The sequence below is a fragment of the Pseudopipra pipra genome, chromosome 7, assembly GCF_036250125.1.
Source record: "Pseudopipra pipra isolate bDixPip1 chromosome 7, bDixPip1.hap1, whole genome shotgun sequence".
NCBI classification, from domain to species: Eukaryota; Metazoa; Chordata; class Aves; order Passeriformes; family Pipridae; genus Pseudopipra; species Pseudopipra pipra.
In genome coordinates this window covers 14,355,661-14,372,449 of record NC_087555.1, presented here as the reverse complement: position 1 = coordinate 14,372,449, position 16,789 = coordinate 14,355,661, and the positions used below count along the sequence as shown (strand labels likewise).

Genomic DNA, 16,789 nt, shown 5'->3' with positions numbered 1-16,789 from the left:
TTGAATATAGCAACTTGGCTTGCTGTTCTTGAGCTACATAGCAATTGACAGAAGGTTTACTTCTAATTTTGAAGTAAATGGACCAAAACTGCTTGTTAAACTGGGCAAAAGAATAACTACTAGTTACAGTGCCTGCAGAAAAGGATTGATTTTTCAGCTTATTTTCTGAGATTCTTAAATTGTAGCAGCATAGCAAAGTTTGAGTCTAGTTAAAACGAAGAGCCTCGTGAACCTTCTGGTTTTTTATGTGTTGACAACTCTACTACAAACATGAACATGAAGGGTTCTGAAAAAAGCCTTATTTCTAGCAGTCTAGAATTAGACTGGGAATTAGGTTGAGACTCCTCTTGAGGACCTGACTTTTATATTTCTAAAATGTTCTCTAGTTGCTCAAGGAGTGCAGAACAGAGATCTAGGGTTGGCTAACAGTCTCTACATAAGAGGCCAGAATCCCATTGTCACTTTTCCAATACAATGTTTTGTCCAGTGCTATGGTAACAGGAGCAAAAGGTTGTGAAAACATTCTTTGCCAGAAAGCGAGCAGATGCTGCTCTCAAGGCATATAGGGAACACATCTGTCAAATGAGAAGGCACTGGTTTTGATTTTCAGATTTCAGAGTGAACTTCTACTAACTTTCTTTCTTTGTTGATCATGATAGCTTGTTTAGTTAGTCTTCATCCTGGGTTCAGTAATGGTTGGGTATTATTGAGCGTTACTGCCACCGCCAGCAGATGGGTTTTAAAACAGAGGTCAGCTTTCAGCAGGATGAACATAGATATCAAGAACAAATTGACCTGCTGCCTGCTTCTGCCCTCTTTTCTGACAAGCTTTTCCAATGAGGGCAAGGAAAAAGGCCTGTGAGTTGTGATTTTTCAGAGTCAGACAAGAGTGTGTTAGTGTCTGGTCGTGTAATGGAATGCAAACGTGCATTTTAGGTGATAGGACTCTGGCATGTGCGATGGTGTAGCATTGGAGGGGCTGCGGGCTTTGGCCGGTGGGTGGTTCTGCATAAGGCAAGGAAAGCTGTCCTGTCGATTTGTGTAAAAGCAAAAAAGAAAGAGGGAGAGATCGGGCAACTTTTTGTGGAGAAATGCAGGAAAACGCCTTCTGAATTTTTAGTTCTGTGCTGTAGAGCTTATCAACTGCCACTGCAGCTCTCACAGGCTCTGCTAATTTGAGCATAAATCTCTAGGTTTTGGGATATGCTGCCAGTGGTTCTTTTGCCTCCTAGAGGAGTATAGTATATTGCAGCTGTTGTATGAAGGTTCCTTATTTTGATCTCTACTTTTTCATATGAAATAAAATATTTTTAGTTTTTTTTCTGTCAGATTGCGGGCATGTATCTGAAGACAGTTTGTTCCTTTCAGTATGTCCGAATTGGCAGCAGCTTTGAAAAGTAAGAATAATTTCAATTTAGGGTTAACTGATCACTGTGAAGGAATTTCTGTAATCCAAATGTCCTTATTTCCTAGAAAATGGAGAGTGATTATGCAAATTCCTGCCACCAGTTAGTTTAAGCCCTCTCCTCTCTCTACTATCTTTGAAATGCATACTTCTGTTACCTGATAACTATGCCTGTTTATTTCTCTAAAGCTTTTTTTTAGCCACAGTTATCAAAGGTAGTTAATTTAAAGTAAAATAACATGATAAAATTTTGGGGCTTGCTCATGTGAGAAAGTAGAGACAGTGAATAGCAATTGAAAGACTTGTGTTAGTTGGCTTGACAATGTGGGAAGAATTCTGAGGATAACAGGACTATATTTGTTGCGGACACACAGGAAAGGCTTTCCAGCAGCTCGTGTTCCTTGGGCTACCTTACTGCTTTCAGTGCCTAGGGAAATGGGACTGGGCAGCACAGCTCAGGGTTGCTGTGGTAACTGATGTGGGTGTTCTCTCCACACGTGCCTGTCTCTCTTTTGGGAACTATTTGCTGCATAGGGTGTATATACACTCTGGCAATTACATGTGTTATCTGACTGATTACAGTAGGATATGAGGTTATAAGCAGTGATGGTGAGGATATGGCTGTGTGTCCTACTTAGCTTTTCTTGCTATGAGCTTGTGATGTCTGGCAGTGGACACTTGGAAGCAGAATCTGCTTCTACTGCCACAGATCACTCTGCCTGTGATTCTAGATGGAAACCATTAGTTGACCTCAGTCATTGCTATGTAATGAATTGGGAATTTATAGTGGAAGGAAGAAACTGGCAAAGTTGGGAAATAACTCAGATGTTACATAAACCCCTGTGACTGCATAATATTTTGGGAAGCTGAAATAGATATCCTTTCTTAGAAATGGTAGATTTTGTGAGATTTAGAGAGATAAAAGTCTTTTCATCTCATATTGCTAAGGACAAAACAGTTTGTGGAAATAGCATTTTTTTGTACAGCAGAATGTAATTACTATACGATTGTTGTTTGTTCTTACTTCTGAAAGCTACTTTGCATCTGAAAAGTAATTTTTGCAAATGCTATGACTTGCTTTATTTTTATCAAGTAGCTGTAAAATTAAATTTGAGTTGAATTGAGTTAATCAACAATTTTGACTTGTACACTCAGTAAAGCATCCTTGGTAAGTAAGGAATTGTGGAACAGCAGATACCTGAGACAGTAGAGTTAAGCCTGCAAAACTTTGCTGTTTCTGAGGTTCTTAATTCAGTGCTTTCATATTGTCCTAGCCTCTTATGGCTACAAATATGTTGATTTTGTACTGGTATTAAAACCAAAATTGGCCTTGTGTTTGGAACTCTAATGATGTTGATGTAGGAACTAGAAAACAATCCACTTCTCTCAGCTGTGTTATTGCAGGAGAGCTACCAGAGTAAGGTGAAACCTGCATTGTTTAACAGAATGAGAAGGGGATCTTAAATGCACAAGGGGAATAGGAAGCAGCAGTGAGAGAAGCCTTCTCGAGTAAGGGCTACGTCTGATGCTGTACAGCAGTGATGAGTAACTATTAATATAACGTGTTAACTGTATAAATGCATTTGGATGCTAGTATGCTGTTCTGGTGATACTTCTTGTGATATATCACTTTAAACTGTGTTATTGATGTTTTAAACAAGCATTTTTATAACCTTGTCTGGTAGGTTTGTCTGAATGCAGCATGCCTTATTATTTTTGCATAAACAGGACTTGGGCTCTACTTTGAAGGAACAGGAACTGGCCAGTTTTGGTGAGAGCAGGACATTTGCATGTAAAAACTGGTCAGCTGTGCTTGTAAGTGTATGGAAATCAATACTGAGTTTGATCCTGGTGATGGTTAAGGAAAACAGGTGACACATTTGTTGCAGTGATGCAAGCAGCATGAAAACAGTGGTGCAAGTGATTAGATGTCAGGGAAGCTGTGCTTGTCCTCAGCTATCATTTGTTATGTTTCTCTCTTGGGTGGAGTAGACTGATATTCTTGTCATAGATTTCAAACCAGTGAGTTAGTTTTGCCCTCACTGGCAGCCCTGAATGAGTATGGATTTTTAAAAGTTGCTTTTCCATTTAAGAGGTTAGGTTCCATGTATATTTAATTGAAAGGGAGCCTTCCTAGCTGTTAATCAAACCTACATTTTGAGGCCCAGCACAGAACTGAAAACATTAAATGAATCTACTGCAGTGAACCAAAAGGCTGCAACTTAATGCAAATGACCTGATACAGACTGCAGTGGATTATTGATACTGAGTTTCAGATGGCCTAAAAATTAGGAAGTCACATTTGCAATCAAGAAATTCTAGTGACATTTAGTGCATCGTTACAGGTTTTTAATAATCTGGAAAAACAGAATAACCTGATATCAAGGGCTTTATTAAAGTATGAATACTAAGAGTATATTCCTTACCTTGTGTGCTTGCTATTAGCATGCAGATAAATTAAGCTAAATTATAATTTAACTAAAAATGGGAATAATATTATTTATAGCACTGTAATAAGATTATATACACTTATATATCATATAAGTGAATAACCTTGCATTTGGAAATTACTTTTCTTTTTTAAATATCACATTTATTACTTGCTCTTTGAATGTTGTTGAATTATAAAATCTAGTGAATACTTTGGATGCATTTTTAATTCTAAGGCCAGTATCTTCTGTAATGATTATGTTTGGCAGTGTTCCTTATACAGCTTTGTTGATTGCTGTGCTTATATTACTGTGATCTCTTGTCAAAAGGTGACATTTTTTATTAGATTTCGGATGTATAGAATTCACAGTGCTGTGACAATAGTTCTAATCTCATTTCTTTTCAGTTGTATTCAGAAGAGTTTACTTTAGTAACTTCACATTTAAAGGTGTTTAAATTTTACATGCACTTTGTGTGAACAGCAGGTTAATTGCTTTCATGTAGATGTTGAGTAGAGACTTTGGATACAATTGTGGAGAAAGCACTTTTCAGTTTGACAGATGTTTATAAGGTGGGATGGTTTTGGTTCCTGACCGCAACCTCTGTGTGCCTGGATGGTCCATCCTCAACTCAAGTTTCATTGAGAGCTGATTCTTGCATTGTATATTGTCACTTCTGAGAGTAGCTCGTTATTGTCCCTAGGAGACTTAATATGCTGTGCTCCATTCTTCAGAGATGGGACAGAGTTTTCAAGCAGGTTACTTTAATCATAGTTGGGTGTTCAGATAAGGTCATGCAAAAAATATTGTGAAGTAAAAATATTCTGTCTCCAAAGTCTAGATCTACCATTTCCACTAAGTTGTATGCCAAATTACCAGTCCCGTTACTCTTGTTGCTTCCCCAATTTCGTGGTCTCAGTGTGTGTTGCTGCTTGTGCATTCTTTTGAATGGAGAATAATAGAAAGCTGTCAGAGAACTTACCAGTGGGTTTGTGGCAGGGTATGTGTGAAGTAGTGTTTTCCATTTGTGTCCAAAATATTTGCTTATGTTGCTTAATATTTGATTAATTCCTAGTGTTCAGGGTGCAGAGTACATGTAAATGGCCAATGGCTACCAACTCCCCTTAATTTTAAAATAAATGTGTATACATTTGAGTAGAGTGATTAAGTGATCAAACTAACCTTCCCTCTTCCTAGAATAATGATAGCAGCAATAATTATGTGAATAACCAATTATGTAGAGAAAAATGTTAACATGTGGAAATGAATAGTGTAGAACTTATCCTATTACAATTGTCAGAGAACAAAAAAGTACTGTGCAGCTTTGCTTATACTAAAAAACAGGTAGACTGAGTTTCCCAGTGTCCAATGGGAATACGTGGGTTGTTCTGCATATCCGAGAGGGAAATCTTGGGTTTTCTGGTGCTATAGAATAGAATAAGTGCTTTAGAGCTCTATGGCACTTATTTTTTTTCAGGAGCTCTGGGAGAGCTCATTTCCTTCTGTCAGTGGTTGCTTCTGCTTTTTCATGCTTGTTTCACCTGCATTATAGACCAACTATTTATGAATTGGATGGTACGTGTTTTTCATGCTGGGAATGAGCAGTTCTGGTAGTGAAAGAGGAGTAAGGGATATTCTTTAGCAAGTAAGTATTTAATGAGCGAGTTCATTAAAACAGAAAACTGTTGTTTTTTTCACTGACAGTTATGTAACTCTTTGGCATGATTTTGACATAATTATTGGATTAATTGGTTTTATTCTCAATCATTTTTTGTAGTTCACGAAAGGACCTCAGAAAACACTTGGATGGGCTGAGCAAATGCCATCTGTGCAGTTGAATAAAAGTGTGTAAAATATTTAATTATGTATGAGGCTTCCAGTAACTTCAAGGAATTCAGCAACAATTAAAATGAAAAAGGATGATATAAGAGCTCCATCTATTTTTCACAGGAAAACTGAAGTGTGCTTTGTCAGTATCACAGTTGGGCACATTTTGTACTGAATAATGCAAGCTTGTTGAACTCTGTAGTGTGCAGCTTTTGTTCTTGGGGCTTCTTGAAGCTGATGCAACCTCAGCAGAAACCTTAGGGGGTTTGCTAGCTGGTCTTCAGACAAATGATGGCTTGGGTTTGTGTTAAAAGTAATCAAAAACCCCAGCTGTTATATTCATTAAATGAAACTCATCTTCTGTCTCACTTTTTAAATTTTATTATTAATTTTTCATCGCATATGTTAAATATGAGTTTTGTTTCACTAAACAGTACTGTTTTGAACAATAGCAAGAGATGCTGTATATCTTGGGATAGTGATTAGTATATTCTGGACACGCCTTTTTGTGTATTCAGTCTAGTGTCAAACTGTTTAAACTCAGCTTCCACTTTGATACCTAAATATTCCTGCATAAATGCGTTGTACGCTGACGAGTTGATTTGAGTATAAATTGAGATTTTTTCCATTCAGAACTCCTTTTTTGAACAGATGTGAATGATAGTAGCCTCAGGAATGAAAAACTCTATTTTTTTTCTCCCCTTTAATATGTAATGTTGAATTTAGTCTTGGAAGAATTTTTGTTGGTGTCATATTGATATTAAAGGCAACAACTTGTGTTAATCTTCTGTAATAAGAAACACAGGTTTTTTTCTCAACTCAGTCCAGACTTTTTGGTTCATCTAATAGAATTTGTTGTGTAAGTTTGTTTTTGTTTTTTTTGTTTTGTTTTTTTTTTTAGAACTAGAGCAGATAAAAACCTAGTTACAATAACCAACTAAAGAGCCAGCAGCTTTTAGTGCTTGCTCTCATTCATTCCTTTCAGACCTCTCTTTATTAGCTCTTTCCAATTCATAAGAAACTTATTTTTCTTTTTTAACATGTTGCTGTCTTTGAAGTCTTTCTTTTTCTTCTAATTTGATAGCATTGGTAGCATTTCTTATTTCATCTAGTTGGGTTGATGTTCTGTAAATCTTAATGTAGGGCTCATGTTGCCTCCCATCATTTGTTTCCTTGAAAAATTTCTCTATCCATTAGTAGCTGTTTTTCTATAAAAAAGTATTCAAGTTCTTAAGTAGTGTAACAGACCTTATCACTATGATTTGGCTGATCCCTCTTTGGGGTGGCAGAATGCCTTAAATTCTTTGTTTCTTTCTAGCCCTGGCTTTTATGCCCCGTATCCATATAAGATTTCCTTTTGCCGATCATATAACCAAATTATTTTGACATTTTGGATACCTTACTGCAGGTTTTATTCTCTCATCTGCCCCACACTTTCTGTACAGTAGTTTTTTCTTCTTTGCAATTTATTTTTTTTATTGCTTATATAAATACAAATGATTGTGTTTCCCTAGGCAGGAGAATAAACACTGAGACATTTAATTCCTAAAATGAAAAAATATCTTATATAGGCAGCAGTCCAGACCATTTCTTATTGAAATCTGGTGATGTAATTGTGCAGTGTAAACAGAACTTCCGGAGTGGGAAGAAAGAGTGATGCCTAGGCTCTGCATCCTGACATGAAAAGTAGTCATCTTAGTGCAGGTTGAATTCCACATCCTTTCTAATGCTAGCAGTTTGGTTTATACAGTCTAATAAAAAATGAGAGATGTTTTCAGGTCAACATTTGTGATTATTCCTTAGCTGTGTTAGGCTTAGTGTCCACTGTTGTACTGTCATGTGGAAGTAGAAACTGTTGACAATTCTCCAGTGTCTGAAAGTAAGCACACAGTGTTGCCCTGTGAATGTAACACATGCCTTTTCTGACTGAATGTGAAATCTGTGCATTTGTAGCTGACTTGAATAACTTTGATCTTCTCCTGTTATCTAAAAGCTCCAGCTTTGTATAGAGTAGTCACTCTAACTGTAGCTACACTGTATGCTGTAGCTCTCAGACTGGATTTATCCTGTGAAATATTTCCATCTAATTAATCATTTGTTTTGTTTTCTGATGGAGGCAGACCAACTGTTTCAGTACTGGGTGGTTCCACAAATAGATAACACTCTCCATGGGAGAGCGGGGGAGAGCAGTGGCTGCTGCTGTGTCTGGGTGCATGGGGTACCACTTCCTGCTGCAGCAGAGGTAGCATGTCCCAGTAGTAGCTGACACCATCCTCACTCCATATGGGGCTGGCAGGAGCATCAGATGAGCTCTCTGTGGTGAGTTAAAATGGTGCTCTTACTGCTGAGAGCAGGAGAAAAGGATGCTGCCTTGTGACTCAGCATGGACCACTTGATGTGTGCATTGTGTGGAGAAAAATGATAAACAGAATAAATGCTAAGCTGCTGCATGGAAATTCTGTAACCTGGGCACAGAAGACATGATCTGAACATTTCTTTTTAAGGCATTGAAGATGATCCAGCTGTGATACTCAAGTATGTTAACACTGAGAAGTCAAAGCTGCAAGTATAAGAGGTGGAGATGAAACAGTTAATGGAAAAATATTAAGGGGAACATAATGAGGCACTGTGTATAGTCCTGGTGAAAAAAAAATTATAGGTAGTGGAAGGCTGGCAAAACTGCAGTGATGTCTGCTTTCTAACACTTGTTCGTTTTCTAACAAGCCAAACAACTCTGATTAGTTCTTCCTTCTTTATTCTTGATTGTATACTTCCTTGTGTTTCTGTGGCCGTGCAGTGGTTTGGATGAGGGGAAACTTATAATTTGGTTTATTTGGTTTATTATTTATCTGGTTTATTCAGATAATTTTCTTTTGGGACTTGCCTCCTGGTCTTAATTCACTACAGCAAAGGGAGCATGCAGTTGGCATTGGGGACCTCTGCTTTGACAGGTACTGATACTTAAAGTAGAACCTGAGCCTCCATTATATCATGATTAATTGCTCAAACCATAATTCAGTAAGGTGATTTGCTCTTCCTTTGTGGCATCTACTTAGTTTTACTAGAGCAAGCACTTACAAGTTTGCATGGCAGGGAAGATAATGGAATTGACTGGAGTTTAAAATAACCATTTGTTTCTGAAGTTATTTATGAAGTAGATTACGCACTCAATCCACCATGCAGCCCTACAAATACAGTACTGTCACAGTGGATGGATACATTAGGTCTAGGAATGAGATGTTGCCTGTGTTGGCAGTGTTGCAGAAGACTTGTTTGTCAAACAGTAGCTTTGCTTTCTTAAATTTAATATCCATTTAAAAAGTACAGATCAAACTGATCTAACACTTGAAAGCGTTGCTTCCCTGAGAGTGGTGTGTGAATAGATATTGTAAGCCCATTTTTTTAGTAGGCATTTTATGTGTGCAGGTGCTAAAGATGCTGAAAAAGTAAAATGGAGGGACACTCAGTGGTCTGTTTCATGGCATTTAATTTAGGTCACGGCACTGAGAACGCTTGCTACTAGTGCTTGGTCATGCTGAACACAATGTTTCTGAGAACTGAAGGGCTTCAAGGTCTCTAGTTCATGCCCTTACTTATTCACAGTAGCAGCTCTTCTGTTTGTTACAGTGAACGTGGCCAGAACACATTTCTCTTGTTTTCAGTGTTCCACACACAGATTACTGAAACTACTGTGGAGAGTCTTACCAGTTTGAGTAGGGCCAATTGATATTGGCCAGTTAGTTTTCACTGGAGAATTTTGGTGGGTGTGGAAATTGAAATAACTTTGTCTGCCTTGCAGTTGCTTATGAAGCATATTGGCTGGTATTTTGGTGTTATGAAGATCAGAGTATCAGATCTTAGACTGCTGCGGGTTATGTTTGAATTTTGTTTATTGATCACTTGAAACCATTATCTTATTTGCAGAAATGCCTTTATTTTCAAACTTACATATTCAGGATCAGTGAGCACGGCAGCGGTTGTAAGCAATATAGTTTGGTGTCTGTGGGGAGTGTAAATGGGATCTTGTTACATAGCAGCATATGATAAGAGACTATCTCTGGAAATCTGCTTTTCAAATTAAAAGACAGATTTTGCACTAAACACAACTTAGCATTTCAAGTTAAATTTTAACTAATATTTATTGTTACATCTCCACTGGGGAACTTTAGATTTTTCTGTAAGTATTCCAGACTTTTTCCTAGTTGCTGTGAGTCATTCAAGTTTTCACCTGTTCAAGGTTTTCAGGGTAAACATAATTGTTTTAAAATGCTGTAATTAACTAATTTTTGTTGTTGTGAAATGGCTTGACAGTAATAGATTCAAATAGTCATTTTAATATGAAATTTCAACACATTCTTCGTCTTTCAGTATACAGGAAGAAAGTTCAAACTTCAGTTTTGCTGTGCCAAACGTGACTGGAGTTTGTCTCAGAGAGTTTTGGGCTCTATATAAAGAAATGGAGAGCAAATCACAGTTGTTATCAGCCAAATACACAAACTGGACCTCTCAATCAAACAGGAGTTTGTGCTCATAGCAGTTCCACATGAGTTTATAGGATTGTTGTTTTATGAAATCTGTAATGTGTTTGAACATTGAGAAGCCAGTTCCTTGTTGGTTTGAACTGGGGGTGACTTCAGTTTAGCTGTTAGATTGCATCAGTGGAAGGACTAGCTCTGAACATATATTCGTATTTGTGCTTCTTTAAGCAGAAAAGCCATATCAGAGGCTCATAATATCTAAAATTATAGGCTGTTTACCTTTTGTTCTCAAACACTTTGGCTATTAATGAAAAATATGGTGTATCCTGGCTTATACTCAGCTGTTCTGGATGTACAGTGTGCTAATGGAAATCAGCAGTTTCTGCTTCTATAAATAGATTGTCAGCAGCTGCAGAGCAGAACTGAGGAGCTTCTGATTATTTTTCTTATTGCCATTGAGAAATGTTTTGAATGGCTGTGAAGTGTGAGGTGGTAGGTGTGCCTGCTGCAGAGATGTGCAGGCTGAGCTGAGGGTGTGGGTAGGGAGAGGGGAAGAAAGAATATGTTTATAAACCATCAGTGTGAGAGTAGAGGTAAAGAGCTCTCTCTTCCTTCATTTGGGAGTCTCTGAATTTGGAGCTCTTTTATGTACAAAACACTATTCAGGTGGCTAAAAGTCATGAGTTCTTAAATGGGATCTGGAGATAGCATTTATCTAACTTTGGTATAGCTGAATATAAGTCAGTTTTACAAGTGTGCTCTGTTGGAGAATATCATCATACTGTGCCCAGACAAAGCTGTCTCCTAAAATTTTCATTTCCTTCTCTGTTGTCTTCTATCTTCTGCTGCATGAGAAACAAACAGCCAGGCAAGAATATTTACCTTCAACAGCATTCCTTCCCTCTTGCCCTATCGTGGGAGCTCTTACATGGATGAACAGCAACTGCTGCTATCCTCCTTCCTGGCAGATGAGGAACTGGTACCAGTGTAGCCTGCAAACAGGCCAACTAAGTTACCATTGTTGTTTGTGGACACAGGAGGTTGCCAGGAAAGAAAAAGTATTGAATATCTTTCATGTGAACATTTAATTGAAGTCCTGTGCCTGTTTTTACATGTGTGGAATTGTTTTTTTTTTTTTTTTCTTGAAAGCTAGCAATCTTCTTAAAAGGGTCTCATTACAAGGTCTCAGGAAACATCTTTGACTGTAAGAATTATTTTCCTGAAATACAGATGCACTTAGTTTCTGTGTTTCCCAAGGTACATATAATAAAAATCGATGGTAGATTCAGCTTGTGCTGAAACATATGAAATAACTTTATATTCCCTTTTCTTTCTTGAATCTTGATACCCAACCTATGTAGATAATATACAAAGCAAAGAAAATAATGAAATACAGTATTATAATGGCAGATAGGAATAGAGAACATTTGTCAATTGTTGCTTTAGAAACAAAACCATCAGCCTGTGAAGTGGCTGAAGATCACCTAAGACTGAAATCCAGTGTATACCAAAGCCTTGGATACTGGAAAGTTTCTTAGCATCTTAGTTGTATGTTTTGCTAGTGCTCTCATCTGTATTCTTTGTACTGACTTAGTGATATTAACTGTTATTCAAGGAGAAACACAGAAATCTAACAATTAGATTCTTTTTATTTTTAATGTTGTTTGAAATGTACGTATGTTTTTAAACTTCTAATAGATATCTGCGGATTGATAGCATAAATACTTTTAGGTGCTCTACTGCTAGAAAAGTGGATCATACTAGAAAAAATACTGACAATGGGAAAAAGCACAAAACATGTTTAAAAAAATACATGGACTTCTTAATTTAAAAAAATGATTGCTCTCAGTTTATTCAGCTGCCATCTACAGGGAATAATTACAGTTCTTTCACTGTGAATGACCATTTGTGACAAGAATGAGGTCTAAATAATTGGGAGAGGTGAGGAATATGGTATTTGGTAGATCCTTTCAGGCTGGTAGGTACTTCTAATTGAAATACCAAGTTTAGAAAAACTAAACAGTTCTAAATAGTTTAAAGTCTAGGAGAAATAACTGATAAGTGTCTCAGAGTGCTTTTCAAGTTAATTGCTAAAATTCAAAATGAAAAGTTGGACTTCAAGAGAAAATGAGCTTAATTCTTTTCATAAAGCATAGAAACTTTTAAAATACAGTGTTAGTATCTTTTGTGGAATGAATAGAGAGGAGGAAAAATAGTAACTTTTATTTAGAATTAATTCAGCTTATATAGGTTTTTTGTCTGTAACAACAGGCAAAAGGAGTTCACTCCAAGAACCTTTGCATGAGAGACTTTATACTAAATAAACCTTTTCTTTCTGCTTTTAGTCAGCAGATAAGCAGCGAGCCCTGGAAGAAACCAAAGCCTACACAACCCAGTCATTAGCAAGCGTAGCCTATCTGATCAACACTTTGGCCAACAATGTTCTCCAAATGCTGGATATCCAGGCATCCCAACTCCGACGCATGGAATCTTCAATCAACCATATTTCACAAGTGAGACTTTTTTCCTAATTTTTTTTCTCTTTACCTTTGACATTACATACCAAGTAAAACTCTGATGTTTTGTGAATGAGAAAAATAGTTTCATTTAAAACAGAAGGATGCATTTTTTCTCATATTCGTTCTGGGATTGGGTCTCATTATGTGGTTTTATATGAGTGTTAGTATGAGCATTTTACGTAGGATAACAGCTTAAATGTATTCTTAGCTAGTTTATTGTTTGGAGAGGGAGCCATTCTGCATAAGTGAAAAGCACAGAAAAATTGTTAATGGTAAAATCAGATTATTATGTTAAAAAATATGAAATGGATGGCGGAAAACAGTTATTTGTCATCTTTTTACTTTTCCTGTTGCTGTCATACTGGCATCTAATGACAAAAGCATAGATGACAAAAACAGTTTGTTCCTAGCTTTTCTTGTACTTTGCGGTGACATGAACAAAAGGCAAAATTAATATTTCAATTTGTTTATGGCTGCAGAACTCCTGCCACTGTTTGCAGTTTTCCTGAGCCACAATAAACTAAGCTACTCTAACTAGGAACCCATGTTCCATTACCACATTGATGATAGAATTTTGACTCCCAGGATGGGCTGAGAATGAATGATGAAGTGGATGTTTATCAGCCAATGATGGATTAGAAGAGAAATTAACAGCACTTCCTGTTTACTGAATATTTTGTGTCTTAGTTGACCAATACATTTTGGCTGCTAAGGGTTTCTTGATCTCCTTGTGACAGTATAAATTGATAAAGGATATTGTGACGTATAGAAAAACCTTTGAAAGTAGGAGGCATGCAAGGTAGGAGATAAGTAGATGGAATTGATCTGTTGACTTGCTGGTGCTGAAAGGGTTGCTAAACTAGTACAGGTTTGAAACAGCAAAAGAAGTGAATAATTTTATGCTGGCTTAATGGGCTGGATTGGCTCTGACCGGATCAGATTCCAGAGCAGGTACAATTGGGTGGGGAGGATTTTTCCTTTTGTTAGTAGTATGCTATTAGATTGCCTCAGTTGTCTCATGTAACCACATCAAAAATAAGCTGCAAAGTGTGATTTCTTCTCTTCTTCTTAGTCCATGGACAAGTAAATCAACTTTCCCCCCCAGAAAATGTCACTAATTATTCTGTGTATGTCTATGTGCTACATATATATATATATATATATATATATATATATATATATATATACTGTGTATGTGTGTGTGTGTGCTTCTTCACAGTCAAGTGCCAGCTGACACGTATTTCAACTGTTTGAGAGCCTGATGCAAAAGACAGTATATGAATAAAAATATCCCAAGTTCACTGAATTTTGCATTTTTATAAATGTGGAAAATCCATTTTGTCACACAGGATCTGTAAAGTAGCTTTTGTGGAAAGAGCCATAGTATTTTAAGTTTTTTCCTCCTGAGAAGCTGATATTTATGCAGATTGAAATGCCAGGTTAGATTGTCTCTGACATTTATACAAAATAGCTAGTTATTTAAAATGGAGCACTAAATTAGGCAGTACCCAACACCTAATGAAGATGTATCTGCCAAATTTCATAGGTTGTGCTTGAACAACTGAAAAAAAAACTGTGGTGGTTTTTTTGTTTGTTTGTTTTTAAATATTGCTATAAAACTGAAAATTTAGTTTGGGGTTTTTTTGGTATTTTATGTTTTTTGAGCCTGCATCATCTTGGATCCTCCCCAAATCTTCATGGAAGAAATTGTCAGAGGAGCAGACAGTATTTGAATTTTGGATATTACATACATGAAGTGTGTTGATCCAAGTAACTTAAGTTGAATTAATGTGTTCAGAAATGGCTTCATCCTGTGATACCAGTGTTGTACATGATTATGTTATCTGTTGTCATTTCAATAGTTATTTTTCTTTTAAAAATTAATAAATTTTTTGCACAATGTCTATGTAAATAAATAATTTATTTTGAAGAAATTTGATTACACTTCTCCTGAAATTAGCCTAACCTGCAGAAGACTTCCTTGGTCTTTTTTATATTGGGTGTAAAGTTTAGTGGACTTTTTCTAATACCACTTAAAATGCCTTGTGGTATAATACCTCATTGCCAAATTATTATTTCAGTCAGTTTGACTTGAAATTATGTCAGTAACATAGAACAGAAAACAATTTGGTAATGACCATCTGCCCACAGCGTATTACTGCATTATTGCTTTGGTCAGTAAATCTTGGTATTTAAGTTTAGAAAACACTGTATGGAAATTATGATATCTCAGTGTATAATCCTGCTTTTAATTCTGATTTGGAATTCCACATATTCTCTAAAGAAGAGAGCAAAATAATTTGGTGTTCAGTAAGAAAAAGTGCTTGGTTTTTTTTCAAGTGTAGCTCAAACCAGAAGAGGCATGATCAGCTTGATATGATAAAATATTCTGGTTCTCTGTTCATTGATATAACGCCAATTTATATCACTTCAAATGCCAACATAATCAAAGAGCTGAAAAGGAAGCTGATAATCATTTGTGAGTTTTCAGATTATATATAGATCCTGAATAAGGAAATTATTACTATTGAAACTATTTTTATGCAAGTGATTAAATCCTATTGGTATAAAAATTACAATTCACAGAGTCACAGAATATGTTGAGTTGAAAGGGACCCACAAGGATCATTGAGTTCAAACTCCTGGCCCTGCACAGTAACCATCCCCAAGAGTCACACCATGTGCCACACTTGACATCTGTCAAGTTTGGTGCTGTGACCACTGCCCTGGGGAGCCTGTTCCAGTGCCCAGCCACCCTCTGGGGGAAGAACCTTTTCCTAATACCTGACCTAAACCTCCCCTGATGCAATTGCAGACCACTGCCTTGGATCCTGTCACTGGTCTCCCCAGAGAAGAGATCAGTGCCTGCCCCTTCTCTTCCCCTCACAAGGAAGTTGTAACTGCAATGAGGTCTCCCCTCAGTCTCCTCTCCTCCAGGCTGAGCAGACAGAATGACCTCAGCCGCTCCTTATACGGCTTCCCCTCAAGGCCTTTCCCCATCTCTGTTGCCCTCCTTTGGACACTGTCTAACAGCTTAATATCTTTCTTATATTGTGGTGCCCAAAACTGCCACAATATTCAAGGTGAGGCCGTCCCAGCACAGAGCAGAGCGGGACAATCCTCTCTGTCAGCTGGCTGATGCCTCCCAGGACACGGTTGGCCCTCCTGGCTGCCAGATTCAACCTGCCATCGACCAGGACTCCCAGGTGCCTTTCCCTGGCACTGCTTTCCAGCCTCTCATTCCCCAATCTGTCTGTACATCCAGGTTTGCCCCATCTCAGGTGCAGAATCCGGCACTTCTCCTTGTTGAACTTCATATAGTTGGTGACTGCCCAGTCCTTTAATTTGTCGAGGTCTCTACAGGGCCTCCCTAATTACTTTGGTTTGGTCTGAAAGCTGATGAATCTGTTCTTATTTGCTGCCTTGAACCTTGTCCAGAAGTAGATGATATGCAGTGTTTTGTATTTGACTAAGAATTTAAATCCTAAGTACAGATCATATGTATAAATATTTATACTTGTTTAAAAAATTATGTTACAGCTTTTAAGTTAGCAGACACTGTGAAATATTGCTAATGTCCAAATTCTTTAAATTAATCTGGCAGATTTTCAGATTTTAATATTTGTATATTGAGAAATGTTTTCAGGTTTAGTTACAGAATCTAATTAGCAAGGTAATTTTAAAACCTCTTCTAATTATATAAACAAGCATGTTGTCACAAAGATGAGTGGTAGTGATGAGTTATCTCCAATGGCACTGCGTGGTGGAGAAATCTGCTACATCCACCTTACACAATTTGACTCCCATGATACTGGCTGTGAGAACAGGTATTGAATAGACTACGGACTTGGACTTCTCTGCAGTCAGCATGTGTTGCTGAGCTGGGCTGGAGCAATGTGTGTGAGCTGCTTGGTCAAGGTAGGAAAGTTCACTTGGACTTTCCATTGATAAGTCTGTAAAGGCTTGTAACCTTTTTCATTTGTCTTATTCTTGCAAGGTACAAGAATAGCGAAACTTTCAAAAATAGCAATGTGAGGCTAATTTTACACAGTATGTATTAGCTGTTTATGGAGCAAGTAGCTTTTCAACATTTTTGTAACATTATGATCTCTTTCTTTGTGTGTAAATTGC

General features: G+C 37.2%; 1 protein-coding gene across 18 annotated transcripts in view; it reads left to right on the top strand.

The window, feature by feature from the left end:
- ABI2 (abl interactor 2) overlaps positions 1–16,789 on the top strand; it is a 68,784-nt gene that overhangs the window by 15,979 nt on the left and 36,016 nt on the right. For all 18 annotated transcript variants that reach the window (XM_064660657.1, XM_064660658.1, XM_064660645.1 and 15 more), the window contains exon 2: positions 12,485–12,652. In XM_064660657.1, the coding sequence (XP_064516727.1) occupies positions 12,485–12,652 (168 nt within the window). The remainder of the gene's footprint in view (positions 1–12,484; positions 12,653–16,789) is intronic.